The sequence below is a fragment of the Oryza sativa genome, chromosome 11 (assembly GCF_034140825.1).
Source record: "Oryza sativa Japonica Group chromosome 11, ASM3414082v1".
Lineage (NCBI taxonomy): Eukaryota > Viridiplantae > Streptophyta > Magnoliopsida > Poales > Poaceae > Oryza > Oryza sativa.
Window position 1 is genome coordinate 3,594,881 of NC_089045.1, and position 23,962 is coordinate 3,618,842.

Here is a 23,962-nt window from a genome sequence, read left to right on the forward strand (position 1 = left end):
GGAGTTTGTATAGATGTTTCAAGTTTTTTTCTGGTATATTTAATTTTTAGAATTTTTTTTGTGGTATATGAGAGAAAATTTGCTTATACGAGAGAAATATCTTGTGTAGTGTATGAAAGATGATTTATATTAAAAACATCAATAAAAAATATTTTATACAGCATATAACATATAAGTTATACTTTTTCTAAAAAAATATAAATGTAAAATAACCTATATACAAACTTCCATGTTTTGTAAGGAGGCCACACAAAAGTTTGGTAAAATTTGCTACAGAGTATCCTTCTAAAATTTGCTATAAGTTATACATTAAACGGTAGGAGATTTGCCGTATATATTAGAAGAAATAAAACCAAGAGAGTGCAGAAACGAAAACAACAACAGGCCACAACAAGTCCTGTGACAGAAATTTACAACCCAAGGGAAAAAAAAGACTGTGAACCAGGTTCTATCAACAGCAGTAGAGCCTGGATTGGTTGATTAGGTCTATATTCTCTTTAATTAGAAAGGCCACCTGAAGCTCGCTTTTTGAAGAATCCTGGAAAATCCTCCTATTACGTTCTAACCAAATATTCCACCACGTTGTTAAAAGGACACTCAGAATTTGCTTCCTTCGTGATTTAGGCTTGATCGTGCAGAGGGTGCTCCACCAGTCTTCAATGGAAGCTGCTGTATGTTGATGCGGTGCTTGAATGTCGAACCATCTACTAACATGGTTTCCAAACCAAAATCGTAAAGGGGCACTCTTTTGCTAGATGTGTGGCATCCTCGAAGGCCCCCCCTGCATAAACTACAAATCCAGTAGTTTACAGAAAACATGATTTTCTCTAATGATGTTACAGAGCGACAAATATTTATAGTTTTGCCGTTTGATTTGTTTCTTTTCATACGAGGTGATCATATTTAATTTACATCATGGATCTCCTAGTTCATCGTTCATTAAATTCATATATGAGGCCCCATTACAAATATTCAGACCGCTATGATTGGTGAATTTGTGGATAGATGTATAATGTAAAACAAAACCCGTTTCATATTATAAGTCGTTTAATTTTTTTCTAGTCAACTTTATAAAAAATATAGTATTATTTTTAATCAAAAAACAAACGTATTATCAAAATATATGTAATTTTATATCCAATAAAATTAAATTTGATATTTTAGATGCTGCTAATTTTTTAATAAATTTGATTAAACTTAACAATGTTTGACTAGGAATAATATCGAACGACATATAAATATGAAACGGAGGGAATACCAATCAAGGCCACTGCTATTTTTTTCCTTTCATCTTTAAAACTTTCATCCAAGATTTTATATGAAAAAGTATCCGCTAAGAATGCACGTTCCAAATACCAATCAAAGCGGCGCAAAAAAAAAAGACAGAATTGTAATTCTGGGCTTTACGTGGGCCGTAATTGGACCCGTCGATCCCCTTGACGGAAAACCCAACCGACGCCGCCGCCCGATCCATCGGCGGCCGGCGGCGGCCGGTGGGTGATGCTCGGCGGCGGACACGAGGTCGAGGACTCCTTCGACCCCTGCTTCACCGACGCCCACACCGTGTCGCCTTCCCGCACCTCCACTCCGCGCCTCCTAGCTTCCGCCTCGTCACTCCGCCGGCGGTGTCGCCCTACGCGACCACATCGCCGGTGGGCGGTGGCGTCAAGCTCTGTCAGGGCGGCCGGAGACTCCGCGCTCATCCGGATAACCTGCGGATCGCCGGATCATCTGCAGCATATACAAGGTAAAGTAAAACTACTATCTCCCATTTAATTGCTAGGTTACCTAAATAATTGTTAGTACATATCTGAATGCACTACTCTACGATTACAAGACGAGAAGGACTTATTATCTCATAATTTAATTGCAGGATTATTATTATGGAAAATTACGGGTCTGAGTGGCTGAGATTTTCGTTTCTGATGAATCTCACTGATGTTGAACAATGATCACAGAGCAAGTCGCCTGCTGTCGTGTCGTCGTCTCAGGTTAATCGTATCCCAGAATGGAGTTAACATGGGACCGATCAATCCACCAATTGTTAGAATCATATAAGAATTCCTTTCAAAAAAAAAAACAAAAGAGAGAAAAGAATCATATAAGAATTACTTGTGGAACTGGAAGTATAATAAAACCGTTGGCGTCATGTTGTCAAGGGTAGTATACTGTATACTGGAGACGGAGGCTACATTATTGGCCACTTGGTCATCAGGTGAGATGAACAAACAGGTTAGCTCTACATAGATCAATAATATAATTGCCTAATCAAGACAAAACTATGGACAAAAAGTTAGGTAATCCTCCATTTTCACTGAAGATTAGCCTCCTCTCTGAAGAAAAACTGGTGTTGAGTTGAATTCCATGGGCTGGTAGCTGGTTGAGTTGAAGGCCTTAGCTTGCCATGATAGTGCAGACGCCATGGCTCTTACTGCTACAAAAATGAAGCAGCCGACGATGGCCACGAGGCTGGCTGCAGGCTGCACCCTCTCGCTGGTAACCCCTCACGAATGCATATATTGATTGATCTTTTAATTTGTTTCTATGTTCATCATTTTGTTAGTTCCATGGAATAGTATATAAATGTTGGATCAATCGTCTGCTTTTGGGGATTGTATGGAATGAGCCTAACTATACCTACAGGCTTGTTTCTGTCTGTAAACTTATTGCGTACTAGATACAGATGATTAGAAACACTATATTTCCCTTTTTTGGTGAGATTGTCAGAAATTATTACTTCTGTGTTACCTAGAACTTATTTGTTCAGAATATCAGATAGCTTTGCTAGCTTTCTGGCTTTCGTCCTCCTTTCAGGTCTCTGACACTAGAGACTTTTATTTTCCACCGATTGGTGATCATTTATCTTGCTATAAGCCTTTATGTTTCATCCCTGACTCTTCTGTCTCAATGGCAGTTGGATTGATCAGCCCGTATCAGCAAAGGATTTTTCATGTTGCTGAATCTTGCCAGAGGAAAGGATATCAATTCTGTCTGTGGAGACGAAGTAAATAAGAACAAAAGCTTTCTTGGTACTTTACATTTGTCTATTTGCCAACATTCTCTAACCATCTAAAACAGCTTCTGAAATTTTAGGCTCTTGCATGTTCTTTAAAAAGGATTACTAACCGATATGTATTAATCCCTTTCTCTTTTGTCTATGCATATAAGCAAGACCTAAATTTATTCGTCCAAGGAGCTGGTCATGAAGATCACTGCAATTGGGTTGTTTTTGTTGGTGCTTATAGCGAGCTGTCCTGTCCAAATCTTCTGCAGTTCGTCGTATGGAAACGAGACAGATAAGCTCTCACTGCTTGAGTTCAAAAAGGCAATCAGTCTTGATCCCCAGCAAGCCCTGATTTCTTGGAATGACACCAATCACTTTTGCAGCTGGGAAGGAGTCTTGTGCAGGAAGAAGACACCCCTTCGTGTCATTTCTCTTGACCTTAGCAACCGAGGTTTAGATGGACAAATCTCCCCTTCACTTGCAAACCTAACATTCCTAAAATTTCTTTACCTAGACACAAATTCATTCACAGGAGAGATCCCTCTATCCCTCGGTCACCTGCATCACCTCCAAACCCTCTACTTGAGCAACAACACATTAGAAGGAAGGATACCTGATTTTACAAACTGTTCCAGTCTCGAGATTCTATTGCTCAATGGCAATCACCTAGCTGGACAGTTGAATAATAGCTTTCCTTCTCAGCTTCAAAATCTGATACTTGCAGAAAATAATCTTACTGGAACCATCCCTTCTTCTCTTGCCAATATCACAGGACTAAGAGGACTTAGTTTCATGTCAAACAATATCAAGGGAAACATCCCAAATGAGTTTTCAAAGTTCGTCATGATGGAGCTTCTTGCTGTGAGTGGAAACATGTTGTCAGGAAGGTTTCCACAACCCATCTTAAATCTCTCTACTCTCACTAATCTTTACCTTACTTTGAATCATCTAAGTGGAGAGGTACCATCAGATCTCCTTGACTCTCTACCTAATCTACAAGAACTTCTACTGGGTCACAATTTTTTTCGAGGACATATCCCTCTCTCATTGGGAAATACTTCCAACCTACGTTTACTGGACATATCAAATAACAATTTCACCGGCATTGTACCAAGTTCCATTGGCAAACTAACCAAATTGTCTTTGTTAAATACTGAATTCAATCTACTCCAAGCACACAAAAAGGAAGATTGGGAGTTTATGAACAGTTTAGCCAACTGCTCTAGACTACAAGTTCTTTCGATGGGACATAACCGTCTAGAAGGCCATCTACCAAGTTCGTTAGGGAACTTATCCACTCATCTGTGACAACTTATTTTCTCAGGAAATCAGCTCAGGATTTTTTCCTTCCGGCATAGAACACCTCTCCGACTTGAATTCTTTAGGACTAGATAATAATGAATTAACAGGTTCCCTTCCTGAATGGCTTGAGAATCTTAAAAAGTTACAAAAGTTAACCTTGCAAAACAAAAATTTCCCTTCCTGAATTGCAGTTATTCCGTCATCTGTTTCGAATCTGTCTCAACTAGCAGTTCTCGGACTATATTCTAACAAGTTGGAACGGCACATACCAAGCTTCGTAAACCTGCAAATGCTTCAACTACTAGTCATTTCCAGTAATAATCTTCATGTCAGCATACCAAAAGAGATATTTAGTATTCCATCAATAATTGCAATTGATTTATCTTTCAACAACCTAGATGGGCAACTTCCTACTGAGATTGGAAATGCTAAACAACTCGTATCTTTGGGACTTTCATCCAACAAGTTGTTTGGAGATATTCCTAACAGTTTGGTAAGTTGTGAAAGTTTGGAATACATCGCGTTTGACTCTAATATTCTCAGCGGAGGCATCACCACTTCATTAGGAAGCATGAAAGAGAGGATTAGGCTTTCGACCCAAAACGAGGAAGAATTTTCATTAAAATTTTTTAATTATAATGTATTGCGATCCCAATATTTCATTATATTTCTCATCCTCCAATAGCTATTGTATTACTTTAAAAAAACATCATTACCCGTTGCAATGCAGACATTTTTTTTAGTTTTATAAAAAGAAAAAAAAGGACATGCCTGACCTAGCAAAATAGATTTGTAGCTTGTTGTTGTTGCTGTAGTTAAGTACTAACACTTCTCTCATGCATAGATACATGATGCAACGGACCTCGGGTGCGGTAGACCCCGCGGTCTCAGGCGGTCCACTGTCCAGCAGCGGCGATAAGCCACCAGCCACACATGAAGAATCGGCAGTGGTGTGGAGCTTTGTTTTTCAAAGTCAACGGGAAGTCCTCGCGCCCAAGGACCATTACCAGATATGCCGAGCGCGCAATGTGGCTGTCCAAACCCAAACAAGCCTATCCGGTTGGTTATCAACCAACAATGTGGCGGAGACAATTGGCCAGAACCACTCATGATGGCCGCTCATTTACTCAATGGTGTACAAAACTACTTGACCGAAAGACGCGCACAAAGCTAGCTAGTTTCCTCTGAGATATGAATCTTTGATTCCGTGTAGCTTGGCAGCAACCTCCTGCATGCTGATGCGTTCAATCGGTGTTGTCTTGGTGCAGCAGAGTCCAATATTTAGCACACTGCGCAGGCAGTGTATGCCTTTCTCCTTGACTGCCATTGGTGTTTCTTGGCAAAGGTCCAGCTCGTGTTGCAGCTGGGGATCAACAATCTCTAGTATCCTGTCAGGGAAGTTCATCTCTACATGCTTTGCAATGCTCAATCCATCCATAAACATGTCTTCTGTTGGCCTTCTCCGAATAAATAATTCCAAGAGAACAACTCCAAAGCTGAATACATCTGAGGCAGTTGAAACTTGACCGCCCTCTGAGCATTCTAGAGTTTCATCCAGCAAGAGTTAAGTTCACACAAATCAGCATGTCAGATAATAAAATAAAACTTGCAGCGGTGTAATACAAGAAAAACAAACTAATACCTGATGCGATATATCCAATGGTTCCCTTTATTGCTAGGGAATAAGTTGAGCTTGAATCCCCTAGAGATGGTGTTGAAGAACCGGTCTTGAATCTTGCAAGTCCAAAGTCTGCAACATGAGCAATCATATCATCATCAAGAAGTATGTTGCTAGGCTTCAGATCACAGTGAACAATAGTTCCTTGGTTGTTATGGTGCAGGTACTCCAACGCATCAGATACATCGACCACAATGCTTATCCTCTGAGCCAATGTAATGTGGTTCAGATATGAAGTGTTTTCATCATTTTGTGCTGAGTGTAGTAATGCATGCAAGTCACCTCGTCCCATAAACTCATAAACCAAGGCCTTAAAATCATTTCCTTTTGAATCAATACTTGCACATGCAGTTAGGATAGGAACTAGGTTGCGATGCCGAACATTTCTCAAAGTATTACATTCTGCGATGAAGCTCTTTTGTGCTCCCCTTGTCTCTAGGTTGAATACTTTGACAGCAACCATATTATCATCTTCGAATAATTTTCCTCGATATACATAACTGTATCTTCCTTTGCCTATCAAATTGGATGTTGAGAACCCCCCTGTTGCTCTGAAAATCATATTGTATGAAACTTGGGGCAAATGCCTAGCAAACGAGGGCAAAGATAAAGATTTTCTGTTCTGTTTTCTTCTCCACATAAGCACAGTAAATTTGACCATAGAAATTGACACAATGCTGGCTATTGGGATCACTACTTTCAGTATTATTGATTTCTTGTGCTTAGATGAAACCAAAGCCATGATAGGACATGCTTGTAGGTGTAACTCAGGTGGCCCACCACAAAGGCCCTGATTTCCATCAATCCTGAAAGCTGTTGCATTCTTGAAAATTCCTTTCGTGGGAATCTCGCCCTTAAGATGGTTGAATGACAAATCTAGTTGCTCAAGAAATTGTAAATTGCCAATAGAACCTGGTATTGAACCAGTTAAATTATTGTTTCAGTCACAGTCTAGTCCGCTACACTTTTCTGCTCAACATGTCTCTCTTTGGCCTAGCCCGCAATTGGAGCTATAAGCCCAGCTCGCACATACTGTCGTGTTCAAGCTCTAGAAAGTAGTCCCATGCAATCCCCCCATCAAATTCGGCCAAATCTTTCTCAATTTTTTAAAATTGATTGAGGGCTTTTGATGCACTCGACCACTCTTTTTGTTTTTCCCAAAATTGAAGTGAATCAGTAACACTCGGGATAAAAACATCCAGGGAAGCTCCAGCTGCCGGCCATCATCGGCAACTGTTAAATAGGGGATTGAATTTGGTGAATTAAAGCAGTATTGAAAGGGAAAATCACGAGGAAAACAAAGATGGAGGAGTGAGGAATCGATTTTTACAATCAATTAAAGGAGTAAACGTACGGGGAGGTACATGATGTTGCGGTGGCTGAGGCGCGCTGCGCACGCGGATCAGACCGGAGGAGATCGAACAAAAACCGGGCAACGAAAAAAATGTTCCACGTGAAAAAAAACTGCGAAAAAACTAGACGGCCATTGAAAAAAAAGGGCGACAAAATAAAAAAAAAACGAGCGGAGACGGACCAAACCGTAACTCACGGTATTATGAATATCTAAGAAGTAATTTAATCAAATCTAAAAGTAATTTACATATATGATAAAATTAATTTAAATATATAATAAAATTAATTATATATATGTTTTTTATCAGAACATGACCATGTAACATCTTGCTATAAAAAATTATTTACAACGAATATAATGTATAATCCGATTGTTGATCGGATAAGTTATTTGAAAGAAATTTTATTTGAAGCTTACCTATTAGGAATCTTTTATTTATACTGTTGCATGCTTGCACACTTTGACGTGAGAAAAAGATATATTGCTACATTTTACCATTTATTGGTATAATAGTTGGTTTTGATTAATTAGTGCACATGTACTCGGAGAAAACTACACGTCGGGCGCTCGATCTGGGGGTGGGGAAATCGGGCAGCATGCAAAACTAATTTAAATTGTTTTTTCTCTTAAATTATTTATCCAAATTATGATCCGATTACACCATTAAATTCGTTGCAATTAAATCTTTGAAACAAGATCACACATGGATGTATTTCGACAAAATTTTTTTAGCTTATTATTGAATTATTTTTAAATGTTGCACGTTGTTCCACCAAGTATATCGGAATTGTTTCACTAAGTAGATCGAAAATGTTTCAATCGTTTAAATCGGTCGTTGTTTCACCTATATAAAAACAATGTTTTAGCAAATAGCGAAAGAATGTTTCAGATCACTGCAACATTTGATCCATACATAGTGAAACATTATAAGTACACTAGGTGAAACATTTTTGGTGGAACAAAAATTGAAATGAATTCCCTTAATAAAGGGTTTCCATAATATGTAGGTGATTTGTTGCAAAAGAATGTTTCAATTCACTGCAACATTAGATCTATACATAGTGAAACATTGTGAGTATACTATGTGAAACATTTTTGGTGGAACAAAAAATGAAACGGATCACCTAGTTGGACAACTGAATAATAATTTTCCCCCTAAGCTTCAAGTGCTGACTCTTGCATATAATAATCTTACTGGAACTATCCCTTCTTCCTTTGCCAATATCACAGGACTTAGAAAACTTGATTTCACAGCTAACAATATCAAGGGAAACATCCCAAATGAGTTTTCAAACTTCCTCATGATGGAGATTCTTCTTTTGGGTGGAAATATGTTGACAGGTAGGTTTCCACAAGCCATCTTGAATCTTTCTACTCTCACTAATCTTCACCTTAGTTTTAATCATCTAAGTGGGGAGCTACCATCCAATTTCCTTTACTCTCTACCCAATCTACAAGTACTTGCATTGGACTACAATTTTTTTCAAGGCCATATCCCCAGCTCATTGGGAAACGACTCCAACATACGTGTACTGGACATAACAAGTAATAATTTCACTGGAGTTGTACCAAGTTCCATTGGCAAACTAAGCAAACTGTATTGGTTAAATCTTTAATCCAATCAACTCCAAGCACATAAAAGGGAAGATTGGGAGTTTATGAACAGCTTAGCCAACTGCACTAGGCTACAAAGTTTCTCGATGGCTTATAACCGTCTAGAAGGCCATCTACCGAGTTCGTTAAGCAACTTTTCCGCTCATCTCCAACGACTTCATTTAGGAGGAAATGCAATATCAGAGTCTTTTCCCTCTGGCATAGAACACCTCTCAAACTTGATTGCTTTATCAGTAGGAACTAATGACTTTACTGGTACCCTTCCAGAATGGCTTGGAAATCTTAAACAGTTGCAAATATTAAGTTTATATGACAACTATTTCACAGGGTTTATTCCATCATCCCTTTCGAATCTGTCTCAACTGGTAGCTCTCACACTACAATTTAACAAGCTGGATGGGCAGATACCAAGCTTAGGAAACCAGCTGCAAATGCTTCAAATATTCAATGTTTTGTACAATAATCTTCATGGTGTCATACCAAATGCGATCTTCAGTCTTCCGTCATTAATACAAGTTGACTTATCTTACAACAACCTACATGGACAACTTCCTATTGACATTGGCAATGCAAAACAACTAGTATCTTTAAAGCTTTCATCAAATAAGCTATCTGGAGATATTCTGAATGCTTTGGGTGATTGTGAAAGTCTTGAAGTCATCAGGTTAGATAGAAATAATTTTAGCGGGAGCATCCCCATTTCATTAGGCAACATAAGTAGCCTAAGAGTTCTCAATTTATCTCTCAATAACTTAACAGGGTCAATACCGGTATCTCTTAGCAATCTACAGTATCTTGAGAAACTAAACCTATCATTCAACCATCTTAAGGGCGAAATCCCAGCAAAAGGAATTTTCAAGAATGCTACAGCTTTCCAGATTGATGGAAATCAGGGGCTTTGTGGTGGGCCACCAGCCTTACACCTAACCACATGTCCTATTGTGCCATTAGTATCATCTAAGCACAATAACTTAATTTTACTGAAAGTGATGATCCCACTAGCCTGCATGGTGTCACTTGCTACAGTCATATCTATTATTTTTATTTGGAGGGCAAAACTGAAGAGAGAATCAGTATCGTTGCCATTTTTTGGTAGCAATTTCCCCAGAATTTCATACAATGCTCTTTTCAAAGCAACAGAGGGTTTCTCAACATCCAGTTTAATTGGCAGAGGGAGATATGGTTCTGTCTTTGTAGGGAAACTTTTTCAAGAAAACAACGTTGTTGCTGTGAAAGTTTTCAGCCTAGAGACAAGGGGAGCAGGAAAGAGCTTCATCGCAGAATGTAATGCCTTAAGAAATGTGCGGCATCGCAATATAGTTCCTATCCTCACTGCATGCTCTAGTATTGATTCTAAAGGCAATGATTTCAAAGCTCTAGTGTATGAGTTCATGTCACAAGGGGACTTATATAATTTACTATATACAACAAGACATGATAGCAACTCTTCAAAGTTGAACCACATTTCATTGGCTCAGAGGACAAGCATTGTGCTAGATGTATCAAGTGCATTAGAGTACTTGCACCATAACAACCAAGGAACTATTGTTCACTGTGATCTGAACCCTAGCAACATCCTTCTAGATAAAAATATGATTGCTCATGTTGGAGACTTTGGCCTTGCAAGATTCAAAATCGATTCTTCGTCACCTTCTCTAGGTGATTCAAACTTAACATCTTCACTCGCAACAAGGGGAACCATTGGATATATTGCACCAGGTACTGGTTGGGATTTTATCTTGTTTGGTATATATTGCTACCTATTTTCTTTTTACTATTATGTGACATGCTGATGTGTGCGAACTCAAATATTGCCAATGAAATTGTAGAATGCTCAGAGGGCGGTCAAGTTTCAACTGCCTCAGATGTATTCAGCTTTGGAGTTGTTCTCTTGGAACTATTTATTCGGAGAAGGCCAATAGACGACATGTTTAAGGATGGATTGAGCATTGCAAAGCATGTAGAGATGAACTTCCCTGACAGGATACTAGAGATTGTTGATCCCCAGGTGCAACACGAGCTGGACCTTTGCCAAGAAACACCAATGGCAGTAAAGGAGAAAGGCATACACTGCCTGCGCAGTGTGCTGAATATTGGACTCTGCTGCACCAACCCAACACCGAGTGAACGCATCAGCATGCAGGAGGCGGCTGCCAAGCTACACGGAATCAATGATTCATACCTTAGAGGAAACTAGCTAGGGATCTCTCATAGCATTGTGTTCATCTTTCGGTCAAATAGTTGTGTACACCATTGAGTAAATGAGTGGCCATTGTCCTAGTGAAATACTGAAATGTGGCTTTGTCACCACCTGCGACAAATGTTTATGTTCTAATATACTGTTTGATTTGTTTCTGCTTGATATTAGGTGGCCAATACATCTTGCATCTTCCATAAGTCATTGTATTTCAGACCTCATGTTGGCTTAACAGTACCATAGCTTGTATAGTGAATGACCAAGAACACAAAAAATCACATGATGGAATGCTCATGTCCCGTCCTTTGCATTGTTAGCAGTTGGGGCCTTTGCATAAACATTCATCTGCTTGCTTGTCGTAGTTTATCGTCCACTCGTATAGCTTTGGCAGACACCGGTTACAGCACTTGCAGGTCGAAAGGCTTTGATCCTGCTCGAGGTAACAACGATGGAAGAAACTAGAAACTAGTTAAACTACATTGTGCAAGCATCTGACATGACCATCAGAATTTCCGAGTACTTTGCCCTGAACTGAACTGATAGTTGGCAGATGGCATTGCAGGATGCCTCAGCCGCTCCTCACTCACAGCGTGTCTTGTCCAGCTCTTTGGCTACTAGCAAGATAGCGGTGAATGCCGTGCGCCAGGGGCGGGGACGGGCTTGGCCGCGGCCGTTGCCTCTGTAGAGCACCGCGGTCTTCACTGCCAGAGAGGGTGGACCGGCCTCCACCTACGCGGGCCCTAGACGGCGTTGCCTCCGTAGAGCATCCGGCCTTCAGTGCTAGAGGGGGTGGACCTAACTCCACCTACGCGGGCCCTGGACGGCGTTGCCTCCGTAGAGCACCACGGCCTTTACCGCCAGAGGGGATGGACCAAACTCCACCTCTCATGAGCTCCGGACGGCGCCGCCCCTTTAAGCCACATGGTCTCCACCACCGAGGGACGTCGCCCTATCGAGCGTTGTCATCTGCCACGACTGAGGAGGTCGCCCCACCGTTCACTTGAGCCCCTTCAGTGTGGTCTCCACCGAACGTTGGGGTATCCAACGTAAACCTTCAGGCACACCACAACACCCGAGTAGGGGCTAGAAATTATTTGCTCCCCCCGAATCCCGGAGCCAGCAGATGAGGGGGTACCGTTGGGGAATAACCCCAAGCCTAGCATATACTATTAGAGAGGACCTCCATACTTAGGATGTTGTATAAACTAATATAATAATAGACTAGAACATCCCAATAGCATTGCCCCTCTAATGTAATTGATAAGGGTAACACTATAATTTTCAGTTACATATAAATAAAATGAGCCCTCCAAGTGCAAGGGAGGAGGATCTTCTCGCATGGCATCGAGGGAGGAGTGATCCTCTCTCCCCCATCTTCTCTCCCAAGGATTCAAGCTTGGGCTCTCTCCCACGGAGGAGGGGGGCCCTTGCCATGCATGTTGGACTTTGTTCCAATAATAACGCTGCTTGATCACCAATGACGAGCTGAGCCAAGGTGCAAAGAACTTCGGAGGTGAATGCAATAAGCACAAATGTCATTCATCGGCCTAAACGATGAGCAAACAGTTCGAATGGAGAGGGAAAATCATGTGGGGATATCACGTAAGTGTATAATAATTTAGAAAAATATTGGGGCCCTATTGAAAATTTGTAACTTTTTCTTTCTTTGCGAACACAAAATATGCTAACTTGGAAGTAGAAAGTTTCTATCTATATAAATTTCTTAAGAAATTATTCATAATTCATTCGTGTTACCCTCGAATAGGGATCACAACATCATTAAAAAAAGTAATTCAAAAAATCATTTGTATAATTATGAACAAACTAAAAACAACAAGAGAAACTCAAAATATTATGAATGTATAAGAAGTAATTTAAATCAAATCTAAAAGTAATATATATATATATGATACAATTAATTTAAATATACAATAAAATTAATTACAATATATATTTTTTCATCAGAACATTATCGTATAACATATTGCTATAAAAATTTATTTACAACGAATATAATGATATATTCCAATTGTTGATTGGATAAGTGATTTAAATGAAATTTTATTTGAAGCTTACTTATTAGGAATCTTTTATTTATACTGTTGCATGCTTGCATACTTTGACGTGGGAAAGAGATACATTGCTATATTTTTACCATCTATTGGTATAATAGTTGGTTTTCATTAAGGGTGTGTTTAGTTCTTTGGGTATAAAGTTTTTGAAGTACACAGACACACATTTGAAGTATTAAACGTAGACTAATAACAAAATAAATTACAGATTCCACCTGTAAATTAACTGTGAGACGAATTTATTAAGCCTAATTAATCCATCATTAGTAAATGTTTACTGTAGCATCACATTTTTAAGTCATGACGTAATTAGACTCAGAAGATTCGTCTCGCAATTTACATGCAAACCGTGCAATTATTTTTTTTCACATTTAATGCCGGATGTACGTGTCTAAACAGATGTGACGTTTTTGATAAAATTTTTTTATCTAAACAAGGCCTAATTAGTGCACATATGTGTCTCGAGGTTTTCGCAGGGGCTCGATCCGTGGCGCCGGGGAGTATCGCCTCCGCCATCGTCTACGTTGCCGACAACCAGCTCGGTCGTCGTCCTCGTCAGCGACGTCAGCTCGACTGGAGAAGACTGCTACTCCGCCTCTGCCAAATCGATACCCATCGATGAGACGTATCAGCTACGCCGCGCTGAACCAATAGCCCAAAAACTGAATCGTTTTCCCTGCCTCTGACCTACTCTCTCCGTTAAAAAAAAAATCTAGAATAGGTGTAACATATTATAGAACAACGAATTTGAACAGATGTATAGCTGTGTTTAGTTCAGCGCAAAGTTTGGATTTTGGTTGAAATTGGAGATGATGTGACTGAAAAGTTGTGTGTGTATGACAGGTTGATGTGATGGAAAAGGACTGAAGTTTGGATTCAAACTTTGGATCTAAACACAGCCTATGTCTAGATTCGTAGTACTAGGATGTGTCACATCTAGTACTAGGTTGATTTTTTATGGGACGGAGGGAGTACCATTTTGTCACTCTCTGTGAATTTGGGCCTGTCTAGATCCACTGGCAAAATTTTACACCTGCCACATCAAATGTTTAGACATATGCATGGAGTATTAAATATAAACGAAAAAATAACTAATTACATAGATTGAGTGTAAATTGCGAGACGAATCTTTTAAGCCTAATTGCGCCATGATTTGACAATGTGGTGCTACAGTAAATATTTACTAATGCCGAATTAATTAGGTTTAATAAATTCATCTTGCGGTTTATAGGCGGATTCTATAATTTGTTTTGTTATTATACTATGTTTAATACTTCAAATATGTATCCGCATATTTAATGTGACACGCTAAAACTTTACCCCCTTGATCTAAACACAGCCTTTGTCTCACGGAAGTATATCTGTTGATTGTTGACTACAGTAAAATCGTGGATGGATGTGTGGTTGCTGGTACATCACTCGTTACAGGAGGGGAGGGAGGACTGGAGGAGCTCCTCTGTAGCTCTGCTCCTTTTCAGCACAGGTCGTCTTCACAGGTAAGGCTGTATTAGTTCCACGTTAAAATTGGAAGTTTAAAATAATTGGAACAATGCGATGGAAAAGTTAGAAGTTTATGTGTAGAAAAATTCGATGTGACGGAAAAGTTAAAAGTTTGAAGGAATCTAAACAGGGCCTAAAATGAGCCAAAAGCCTGTCTCACATTGGGTTCAAACTAATGCTGCCTTCTTTTCCGCATATCTAAATGATAATTTTTTCCTTTTTCGTTATTATAATTTTCAAATTATTAAATAGTGTGTTTTTAAAAAACTTGTTTATCTTTAAAAAATTCAAATGAACTCAACTTTAGAGTTTGTAAAAGTTAACGCTTAATCATTGCTGCGCTAATGGCTTATCTCATTTTATGTGCCACCACCAAATCGTATATTCAAACTAGTCCCAAATCACTGGTTTTGAGCCCATCTTTGACTAGTAATGATATAAAAAAAGGGGGAAAAATATGATATCAGAAAATGGTCAGGACTGCCTATCATAGTTTTGGCTTCACATGGTTCTAAGTTTGTTTCTTGCGTCTTCACCGTGTTCGATCCGTTGAAGTTTCTACCAAGTCACATGACCAGCGTTTTGGAAAGACAACAAATATGGAGATGTTTTATTACAGCCTCAAGGAGTTGTAAAATACTATTTTGGGGGAGTTGGGATGGTGACAATTTCTGCAGGCTGAGGGAGACTGGCGCTGATTGGCTCCAGATTGGCCATTGTCATCCCTGTACCAATCACACCCTGCCCAACTCTGCTTGAGGACTCTCCCTTTTGGTTCTTGCAAATTTTCCATGTGGAAGATTTTTCCATAGCAGCAGCGAGGACCTGCTAGAAGGGACAGATTTTCAGATAATGCTTGCATCAACCATGGATAGAGGTTGAGAGGGGTTCTGAAGAGGAACCTATTCCCAAGCAAATGGCTATAAGTAGGTAGCAGCTGACTGGCACCACCTATGTACTGCACTCTGCACCAACTGCCCAGCACAGCGTGTACTCCTTACTTGGTAAGGTACACTTTTCGTCCCTCGTCTAGCTAGTATTCATCGGCATTCTATCTGATTGAGCTTAGTAGGTGCTGTTTGCCAAAATTAGAAGTTTGGTTGAAATTGGAACGATGTGATGGAAAGTTGAAAGTTTATGTGTGTAGGAAAGTTTTGATGTAATAGAAAAGTTGAATGTTTGAAGAAAAAATTTAGAACTAAACTAGGCATTAATATGATTCATGTGGGTTTTGATTGTGCGACTGGTGTAGTGGTGTTCCACATTACACTCTTCATTAGTGCCAATAGGAGTTAGTATAGCCATCCTTCAGGGGTCAATATTTTTCCTTTTAAATTATTTTCTGTAGGAACAACTAAGAAAGCAAGTTTTCGGATAGAGGAAAAGCTGAATATTAATTAATTCTTCCTATCTGTACTTCTTGACACACCAATATTAATATTTTTCGCCAAGATATTTTTAATCACATCCACTATAAATATAGTAGGTGACGATCTTCCATGTTCCTTCAAAAAGAATATCAGTTCATACTTTTTTTTTGAAACGGAAGCCAGGCTAAGCTGGAGTTATATTAAGGAGAATAGATAGTATTTACAATATCACCAACAAAGGTGAAAGAGAGAGAAAACAAGGGAAACAAGGAAGAAAAGCAACAAGGAAAACCTAAAAGAAAGACCTAAGTGGATATTCTCGCGATGTTTTTTTGCCCCACACATGCTCCAAAGTTTGATTTCATCTTGAATTTTGGCGAGTAGTTGCGGCATGGTTTTCTCTTGATTTTGGAAAACCTTCCTGTTTTGTTCACACCATATTTCCCATGCCACCAACATGTGGATTGACTCGAGTGCTTTGGCCTTGCTTTTGCCTCCTTGAGATGTTCTTCTGATCCACCATTCCAACAATACTTCGTTTTCATCGTGTTGGTGTTCTATATCGCTGCAGTTCAGTCTACTCAGGACCCTCTCCTAGATCTGACGCACAAAATTAAGTGCAATCTTTGAAAAGATGTTGGGCGGTTTCAAGGTTCCTGTAGCATAGTTGGCAGAAATAGTTGTTTGGCCATTGTCTGATCTGTAGCCTATCTGCTGTCCAAACTCTATTTTGCAATAGAAGTCATGCAAAGTGTTTGCATTTGGAAGGTGCCCATTGCTTCTAAATCAGTTTTGCAGCCGCTAAGCTTATCCTGCCATTAAACTGTGCTATGTAGGCGGACTTTGCGCTGTATTTTCCATTTGCTGTCCACCGCCAAGTTATGGTGTCCTCAACACCTTCTGTGAGTGCAACGCCGCTATTCCACACGTGGTAGAACACCTCGAAGAATTCCTTGACTAGCTCAACCGTGAGATTGTGCCTAATGTCTAGTATCCATTGGTCATTTGCTAGTCCTTCGTAGACAGTCCTACCTTTCCTTTTGGCATGGTTGTATAAGGCTGGGGCTAACTCCTTCAATGGTTGCTCTCCGATCCAATTTGATTCCCAGAAACTCGCTTTGCGACCTTCACCTATTGTCACCTTGGTGGCGGAGGCAAATAGCCTTTTGTCCATTTCGTCACAAGGGGGAGGTGTTCCTGCCCAAGGTTTGTTTGGGCTCTCCCAACTGAACCATAGCCATCGCACTCTCAAAGCTCGTGCAAATTTCTCTAAGTCCAAGACTCCCAGTCCCCAAGTTTGGTGGGTGCACATACTGTTGGCCAATTTACTTTGCATTTGCCCCCACTAATCTCTTGGTCGCCAGCCCAGAGGAATCTTTTTCTAATTTTGTCCATATCATGCAGGAAATTTTTTGGGGGTTTCAGTGCTATTAGGAAGTATGTTGGTATTGAGGTTAGTACTGAAGAGACAAGGGTCTTCCTTCCCACCTGTTGCAACAATTTCCCTTTCCAACCTGCAAGTCGAGAGTGGAGCTTGTCCATGACTGGTTGGAGATGCGCTCTCTTGATTCTTCCTATTGTCAAAGGTAGTCCTAGATATGTGATGGGGAAACCAGTTCGATTTCCATTGAAATTATTCAGCACGTCCTGAAGATCTATGTTTTCACATCTTATAGGCACCACTGAGCTCTTGCTTAGGTTCACCTGTAGCCCTGTGGCACGTCCAAAGTTTTCCAGCAAGGTGATTAGACTGTCCACATCAGCTCGACTTGGGTTCAGAAAGATTGCTGCATCATCCGCATATAGCGATGTTCGGAACTTTGCCACCCTGTTTGATATTGGCGACAAGATCCCTTGGTCTTTGGCCATATCCAGTATCGTTTGCAATGGGTCGATTGCTAATATGAAGAGGTAGGGTGAAAGGGGGTCCCCCTGGCGCAGTCCTCTCTTGTGCATAATTACTTCTCATGTTGTTCCATTCAGCATTACCTTAGATGTGGTGGTTGATAGAATTAAGGCAATCCAATCTCTCCACCGTGTACTAAATCCTCTCCACGGTAGCATTTCCAACAAATATTCCTAGGATATAGAGTCAAAAGCCTTTGCGATGTCCAACGTGAAAAGGAGGCTTGGTTTCCTTTTGTTGTGCATCGATCTGACCAAGTTGCGCACATATAAGAATTTACCTTGTATGCATCGTCTTTTGATGAAAGCACTTTGGGCATGCAAGACCAGGTCATCCAATCTCATCGCGAGGACCTTCGATATGAGCTTTGCCACTGAGTGAATTAAGCTTATTGGTCTGAAATCATGCACCAGTTGTGGTGAATCTTTTTTTGGGATCAATGCCAAAATGGCTTTGTTGATGCATCCAAAATTTCCGCCTGCGAGTCTAAAGAAACTATCGAACATCTGAGAAATATCATGTTTTATGATGTCCCAGCACCCCTTGAAGAATGCCCCAGTGAAATCGTCAGGTCCGGGTGCCCTCTCTGTCGGCGACCCTTTCACCACATTCCATATTTCATCCTCAGTAAAAGGACCATCCATTGTTCCTTGTTGTATTCTCTGCACTCATAACGCATCCCAATTAAGTGTGCATTCTCTTAGTTTCTTTTCGCCTAGTATGGAGGTGAAATGATCATGTAGCAGCTTGGCCTTGTCCTCATGTGTGTATACAGCTGCATTTCTGTGTTGTAAGCAGTGTATGAAGTTCTTCCTTTTCCTAGCATTAGCTTTTATGTGAAAGAAACGTGTGTTTGCATCTCCTTCTTTCAGCCACCTAACCCGCGATGCTTGTTTTATTATTGACTATCCATAATCTCTTGCTTTTATTATCTTTGCATTTAACTAAGACTTAGAATAATTTGGCAGAGAAGGCTGGTCATGAAGATCGCTACAATCAGACAGTATATGATTTTGCTTATGGCTAGCAATGTAGTCCAAATCATGTGCACCTCATTATATGGAAATGAGACAGATCGACTCTCATTGCTTGAGTTCAAGAAGGCAATCAGTCTCGATCCGCAGCAAGCGCTGATGTCCTGGAATGACAGCACTTACTTTTGCAGTTGGGAAGGTGTCCTGTGCAGGGTTAAAACTCCACATCGTCCCATTTCTCTAAACCTTACAAACCAAGGTTTAGTTGGGCAAATATCCCCTTCACTTGGAAACCTAACATTCCTAAAATTTCTGTTCCTAGACACAAATTCATTCACCGGAGAGATCCCTCTGTCCCTTGGTCATCTGCATCACCTTCGAACCATTTACTTGAGCAATAACACATTAGAAGGAGCGATACCTGATTTTACAAATTGTTCTAGCCTCAAGGCCCTATGGCTCAACGGCAATCACCTAGTTGGACAATTGATTAATAATTTCCCCCCTAAGCTTCAAGTGCTGACTCTTGCATCTAATAATTTTACTGGAACTATCCCTTCTTCCTTTGCCAATATCACAGAACTTAGAAATCTTAATTTCGCGTCTAACAATATCAAGGGAAACATCCCAAATGAGTTTTCAAACTTCCTCATGATGGAGATTCTTATTTTGGGTGGCAATATGTTGACGGGTAGGTTTCCACAAGCCATCTTAAATATTTCTACTCTCATCGATCTTTTTCTTAATTTTAATCATCTAAGTGGAGAGGTACCATCCAATATCCTTTACTCTCTTCCCAATCTACAAGTACTTGCATTGGACTTCAATTTTCTTCAAGGGCATATCCCCAGCTCATTGGTGAACGCCTCCAACCTACGTGAACTGGACATATCAAGTAATAATTTCACTGGGGTTGTACCAAGTTCCATTGGCAAACTAAGCAAACTGTATTGGCTAAGTCTTGAAGGCAATCAGCTCCAAACACACAAAAAGGAAGATTGGGAGTTTATGAACAGCTTAGCCAACTGCACTAGGCTACAAATTTTTTCGATGGCTTATAATCGACTAGAAGGCCATCTACCAAGTTCGTTAAGCAACTTTTCGACTCATCTCCAACGACTTCATTTATACGGAAATGAAATATCTGGGTTTCTCCCCTCTGGCATTGAACACCTCTCAAACTTGATTGATTTATCATTAGGAACTAATGACTTTACTGGTACCCTTCCAGAATGGCTTGGAAATCTTAAACAGTTGCAAATGTTAGGTTTATATGAAAACTATTTCATAGGATTTATTCCATCGTCCTTATCAAATCTATCTCAACTGGTATATCTTGGACTACATTTTAACAAGTTTGATGGACACATACCAAGCTTGGGAAACCTGCAAATGCTTGAAGTATTAAACATTTCCAACAATAATCTTCATTGTATAATACCAACTGAGATTTTTAGTATCATGTCAATAGTACAAATCGACTTATCTTTCAATAACCTACACCGAAAATTTTCTACTGACATTGGCAATGCGAAACAACTAATATCTTTAGAACTTTCATCAAATAAGCTATCTGGAGATATACCCAATGCTTTGGGTAATTGTGAAAGCCTTGAATATATCATGTTAGGTATAAACAGTTTTAGCGGTAGCATACCCATTTCATTAGGTAACATAAGTAACCTAAAAGTTCTCAACTTATCTCACAATAATTTAACTTGGTCAATACCAGCGTCTCTTAGCAATCTACAATATCTTGAGCAACTTGATCTGTCATTCAACCATCTTAACGGTGAGGTCCCAGTAGAAGGAATATTCAAGAATGCAACAGCCTTCCAGATGGATGGAAATCAGGGACTTTGTGGTGGGCTACCAGAGTTGCACCTACCTGCGTGTCCTACCGTGTTATTGGTTACATCTAAGAACAAGAACTCGGTTATATTGAAATTAGTAATCCCACTAGCCTGCATGGTATCGCTTGCTTTGGCCATATCAATTTATTTTATTGGGAGGGGAAAACGGAAGAAAAAATCCATATCATTCCCATCACTCGGTAGAAAGTTCCCCAAAGTTTCCTTCAATGATCTTTCAAATGCAACAGATAGATTCTCTACAGCCAATTTAATTGGAAGAGGAAGGTTTGGTTCTGTATACCAAGCAAAACTATTTCAAGACAACATTGTGGTTGCCGTGAAAGTTTTCAATCTAGAAACAAGTGGATCGCAGGAGAGCTTCATTGCAGAATGTAATGCTTTAAGAAACTTGAGACATCGCAATCTAGTTCCTATCTTCACACTATGCGGTAGTATTGATGCTGAAGGCAATGATTTCAAGGCTTTAGTGTATGAGTTGATGCCACGAGGGGACTTGCATAAATTACTATACTCAACCGGAGATGACGGTGATGCTTCAAATCTGAACCACATTACATTAGCTCAGAGGATAAGCATAATTGTGGATTTATCAAATGCATTGGAATATTTGCACCATAACAACCAAGGAACTATTATTCATTGTGACCTGAAGCCTAGCAATATCCTTCTAGATGACAATATGATTGCTCATGTCGGAGATTTTGGCCTTGTGAAGTTCAGGACCGATTCCTCCACATCTTTTGGTGATTCCAACTCAATTTTTTCCCTTGCAATAAAGGGAACCATTGGATATATCGCTCCAGGTAATTTGAAAATTTTATCTTGCTTTTGTATTACTACATATTTCTTTAACATACCTAGCTATATGAGCTATACTTTGGTCTTATATATGCATTTTACAGAATGCGCTGAGGGAGATCAAGTCTCAACTGCCTCTGATGTTTATAGCTTTGGAGTTGTTCTCTTGGAGTTGTTCATATGTAGGCGGCCAATAGACGCTATGTTTAAGGATGGACTGAGCATTGCAAAGTTTACAGAGATCAACTTCTCTGACAGGATACTTGAGATCGTTGATCCCCAGCTACAACAAGAGTTGGACCTCTGCCTAGAAGCTCCAGTGGAAGTAAAGGAGAAAGATATACACTGCATGCTCTCTGTGTTAAAAATTGGAATTCATTGCACCAAGCCAATACCAAGTGAACGCATTAGCATGCGAGAGGCAGCCGCCAAGCTGCACATAATCAAAGATGCCTATCTCAGAGGGAACTGAAGAAGTTTTTCTGGTAGGAATACGGATAAGGCTTGTGTATATTTGTATTAAGCTTGGGACTGAAGAAGCTAGCAGTGCTATTATACTTTGTTGTTTGTTTTCATTTCTCTATGAATACATTACAACAAAAATTATCAACGAGGGATTTCCCAGCTGGTTGAGTAGATCTCAACCATTGTCTCACTAAGACATTGTGTTCCCTTTCTCTTAGTTACACTGGAGAACAAATATTTATAGTGAAGAGTATTGTTTATTTGTTTCTCCTTCATACAAGGTCAATGAAGTTTGGCAAATCAGAAATTCAGAAAATACTCCCTCAGTCTTTTTTTATGTCTAACGCCATTGAATTTTGAACATAACTTTAATAATTGAATTTTGAACATAACTTTAATAATTGAATTTTGAACATAAATTTAATAATTCGTTTAATTTTAAAAAACCATATAATCATTTTTTATTACAAGTACATTAAGCATGGTTTCTATTTTTTACATACTTAGATTAAACGAATGGTCAAATGTATATATAAAAATCAGAGATTTGTTCTGGTCCAGCAAATTATACCTCAATGCACCAGTACTTGGTGGTACCTGATTGAATCTAACCGTCCAATGTCCAAGGGCATGATGGGAATGGATCGGGATCAGGTGCAGTCCCTATAGAGACTGCAACTTTGGCAGTAGCCAATCTGAACCGTTCAAAAAAAAAATCAGACGGCTGGCTCACACCACCGCACTAGCTAGCACCCAAAAGGTCATCTTCTTCCTCGAGCGGTAGAGCCCTCTTTCTTCTCCATGTCAATGGAAGTGCTCTGTGCTTCTTCTTACTTCATGACAAGTTGACAACTACGGGACCTTCGTACAAACCATTGTTGTGAAAGTGTTCAACCCGTCAAGGAGATTCTATTTTTCGTGCTTCATCATGATGTTCTTCTATGAACTCCCATAAAGTGATAATCTGCACTGCCACTGTCAAACGCCAAGGCAGTAATTAACCTGCGAGTAGACCAAGCCAACCTCGCCTCCTCCTCGTTCGATCCTACCTAGCTACCCGTCCAAATCACCACCAAACCACGAGCATCAGGCAAGTAACAAGCTAAGCAGCACAACTCCTGGCCTTGAGCCCTTCTCACCCATTGATACCTCCGCCTTGTTGGTGACCACGCTCCGGGTGCCGCCTCCACCGCTCCACTCTTGAAGCCCACTGGACATGGAGAGGACTAAAGGGTTGTTAATTCGTAGACGTCGGATGCTTCGTGGATGGTTAGATCAGGTGCTACTGCTAAAGTTGCAGTAACAATAGCAACTTCACCTGATCCGAATCCGATGGGAATCATCCTGGACTCCACGCCACCCATCCTCTCGCAGGCACCACAATCCCCCCAACACTTCTCCCCACTGCAAAATACTCCATGGGCGTTTGACGCTGCCGATTCATTCCCTCCCATCAATGCCGCTGCAGCACACCTGTTTTGTCGGCATGAGTAGTGCTGAGCCATCAGTTCCACCTACATGCAGGGGCGGATCTATAGTGCAATGACCAATGTCAGGCGACACTGATGGCTTTTGGTAAAACCTATAGCAAAACTGATTATCTATATATTATAACACCATGATCTAAACATAATTAGTATATTATGACACTAATAGATACGTTATGACACCAACGAATCAATTTTCTGGATCCACCACTGCCTACATGGTTGCACAAGAACCCACGCAGGCTTCCCGCCGATGTCGAGGTGCTGCAGCACGCCGGCGTGCTGTGTCGCGTACGGCAACCACTACTTCTAGACAAGCAGGGGCACTAGAGATGGTTCTCTTCTTCCGCTCCGTCGTCCGGCCGCG

At 40.2% G+C, this 23,962-nt stretch overlaps 3 protein-coding genes across 3 annotated transcripts; 2 read left to right on the forward strand and 1 right to left on the reverse strand.

Annotated features, from left to right (window-relative positions):
* The first annotated feature begins 1,384 nt into the window (after nt 1-1,384).
* Nucleotides 1,385-11,226, forward strand: LOC9268179 (putative receptor-like protein kinase At3g47110). The gene is given in 7 exon segments (XM_066305944.1): nt 1,385-1,747; nt 1,874-2,496; nt 2,915-3,004; nt 3,173-3,455; nt 3,537-3,891; nt 8,684-10,671; nt 10,782-11,226. Coding segments are annotated over 4 exon segments (2,964 nt in total). The 5' UTR covers nt 1,385-1,747; nt 1,874-2,496; nt 2,915-3,004; nt 3,173-3,202; the 3' UTR covers nt 11,150-11,226.
* Nucleotides 5,060-6,921, reverse strand: LOC107275781 (probable LRR receptor-like serine/threonine-protein kinase At3g47570). The gene is made up of 2 exons (XM_015760631.3): nt 5,949-6,921; nt 5,060-5,848 (listed from the first exon to the last, which is right to left on the reverse strand). The coding sequence occupies exons 1-2, from the start codon at nt 6,724-6,726 to the stop codon at nt 5,481-5,483; spliced, it is 1,146 nt and encodes a 381-aa protein (XP_015616117.3). The 5' UTR covers nt 6,727-6,921; the 3' UTR covers nt 5,060-5,480.
* Nucleotides 11,227-18,977: 7,751 nt separating the features above from the next.
* Nucleotides 18,978-22,115, forward strand: LOC107279442 (putative receptor-like protein kinase At3g47110). The gene is made up of 2 exons (XM_026021246.2): nt 18,978-21,648; nt 21,748-22,115. Exons 1-2 carry the CDS (start codon nt 18,978-18,980, stop codon nt 22,113-22,115), a joined length of 3,039 nt encoding a protein of 1,012 aa, XP_025877031.1.
* The last annotated feature ends 1,847 nt before the right edge of the window (nt 22,116-23,962 follow it).

Coding starts and splice junctions, on each gene's coding strand:
- LOC107275781 (XM_015760631.3), bottom strand. CDS start 6,726: ATGGCTTTGGTTTCATCTAAGCACAAGAAATCAATAATACTGAAAGTA. Junction 5,849..5,948: donor CATTGGATATATCGCATCAG/GTATTAGTTTGT, acceptor ATGAAACTCTAG/AATGCTCAGAGGGCGGTCAA.
- LOC107279442 (XM_026021246.2), top strand. CDS start 18,978: ATGAAGATCGCTACAATCAGACAGTATATGATTTTGCTTATGGCTAGC. Junction 21,649..21,747: donor CATTGGATATATCGCTCCAG/GTAATTTGAAAA, acceptor TGCATTTTACAG/AATGCGCTGAGGGAGATCAA.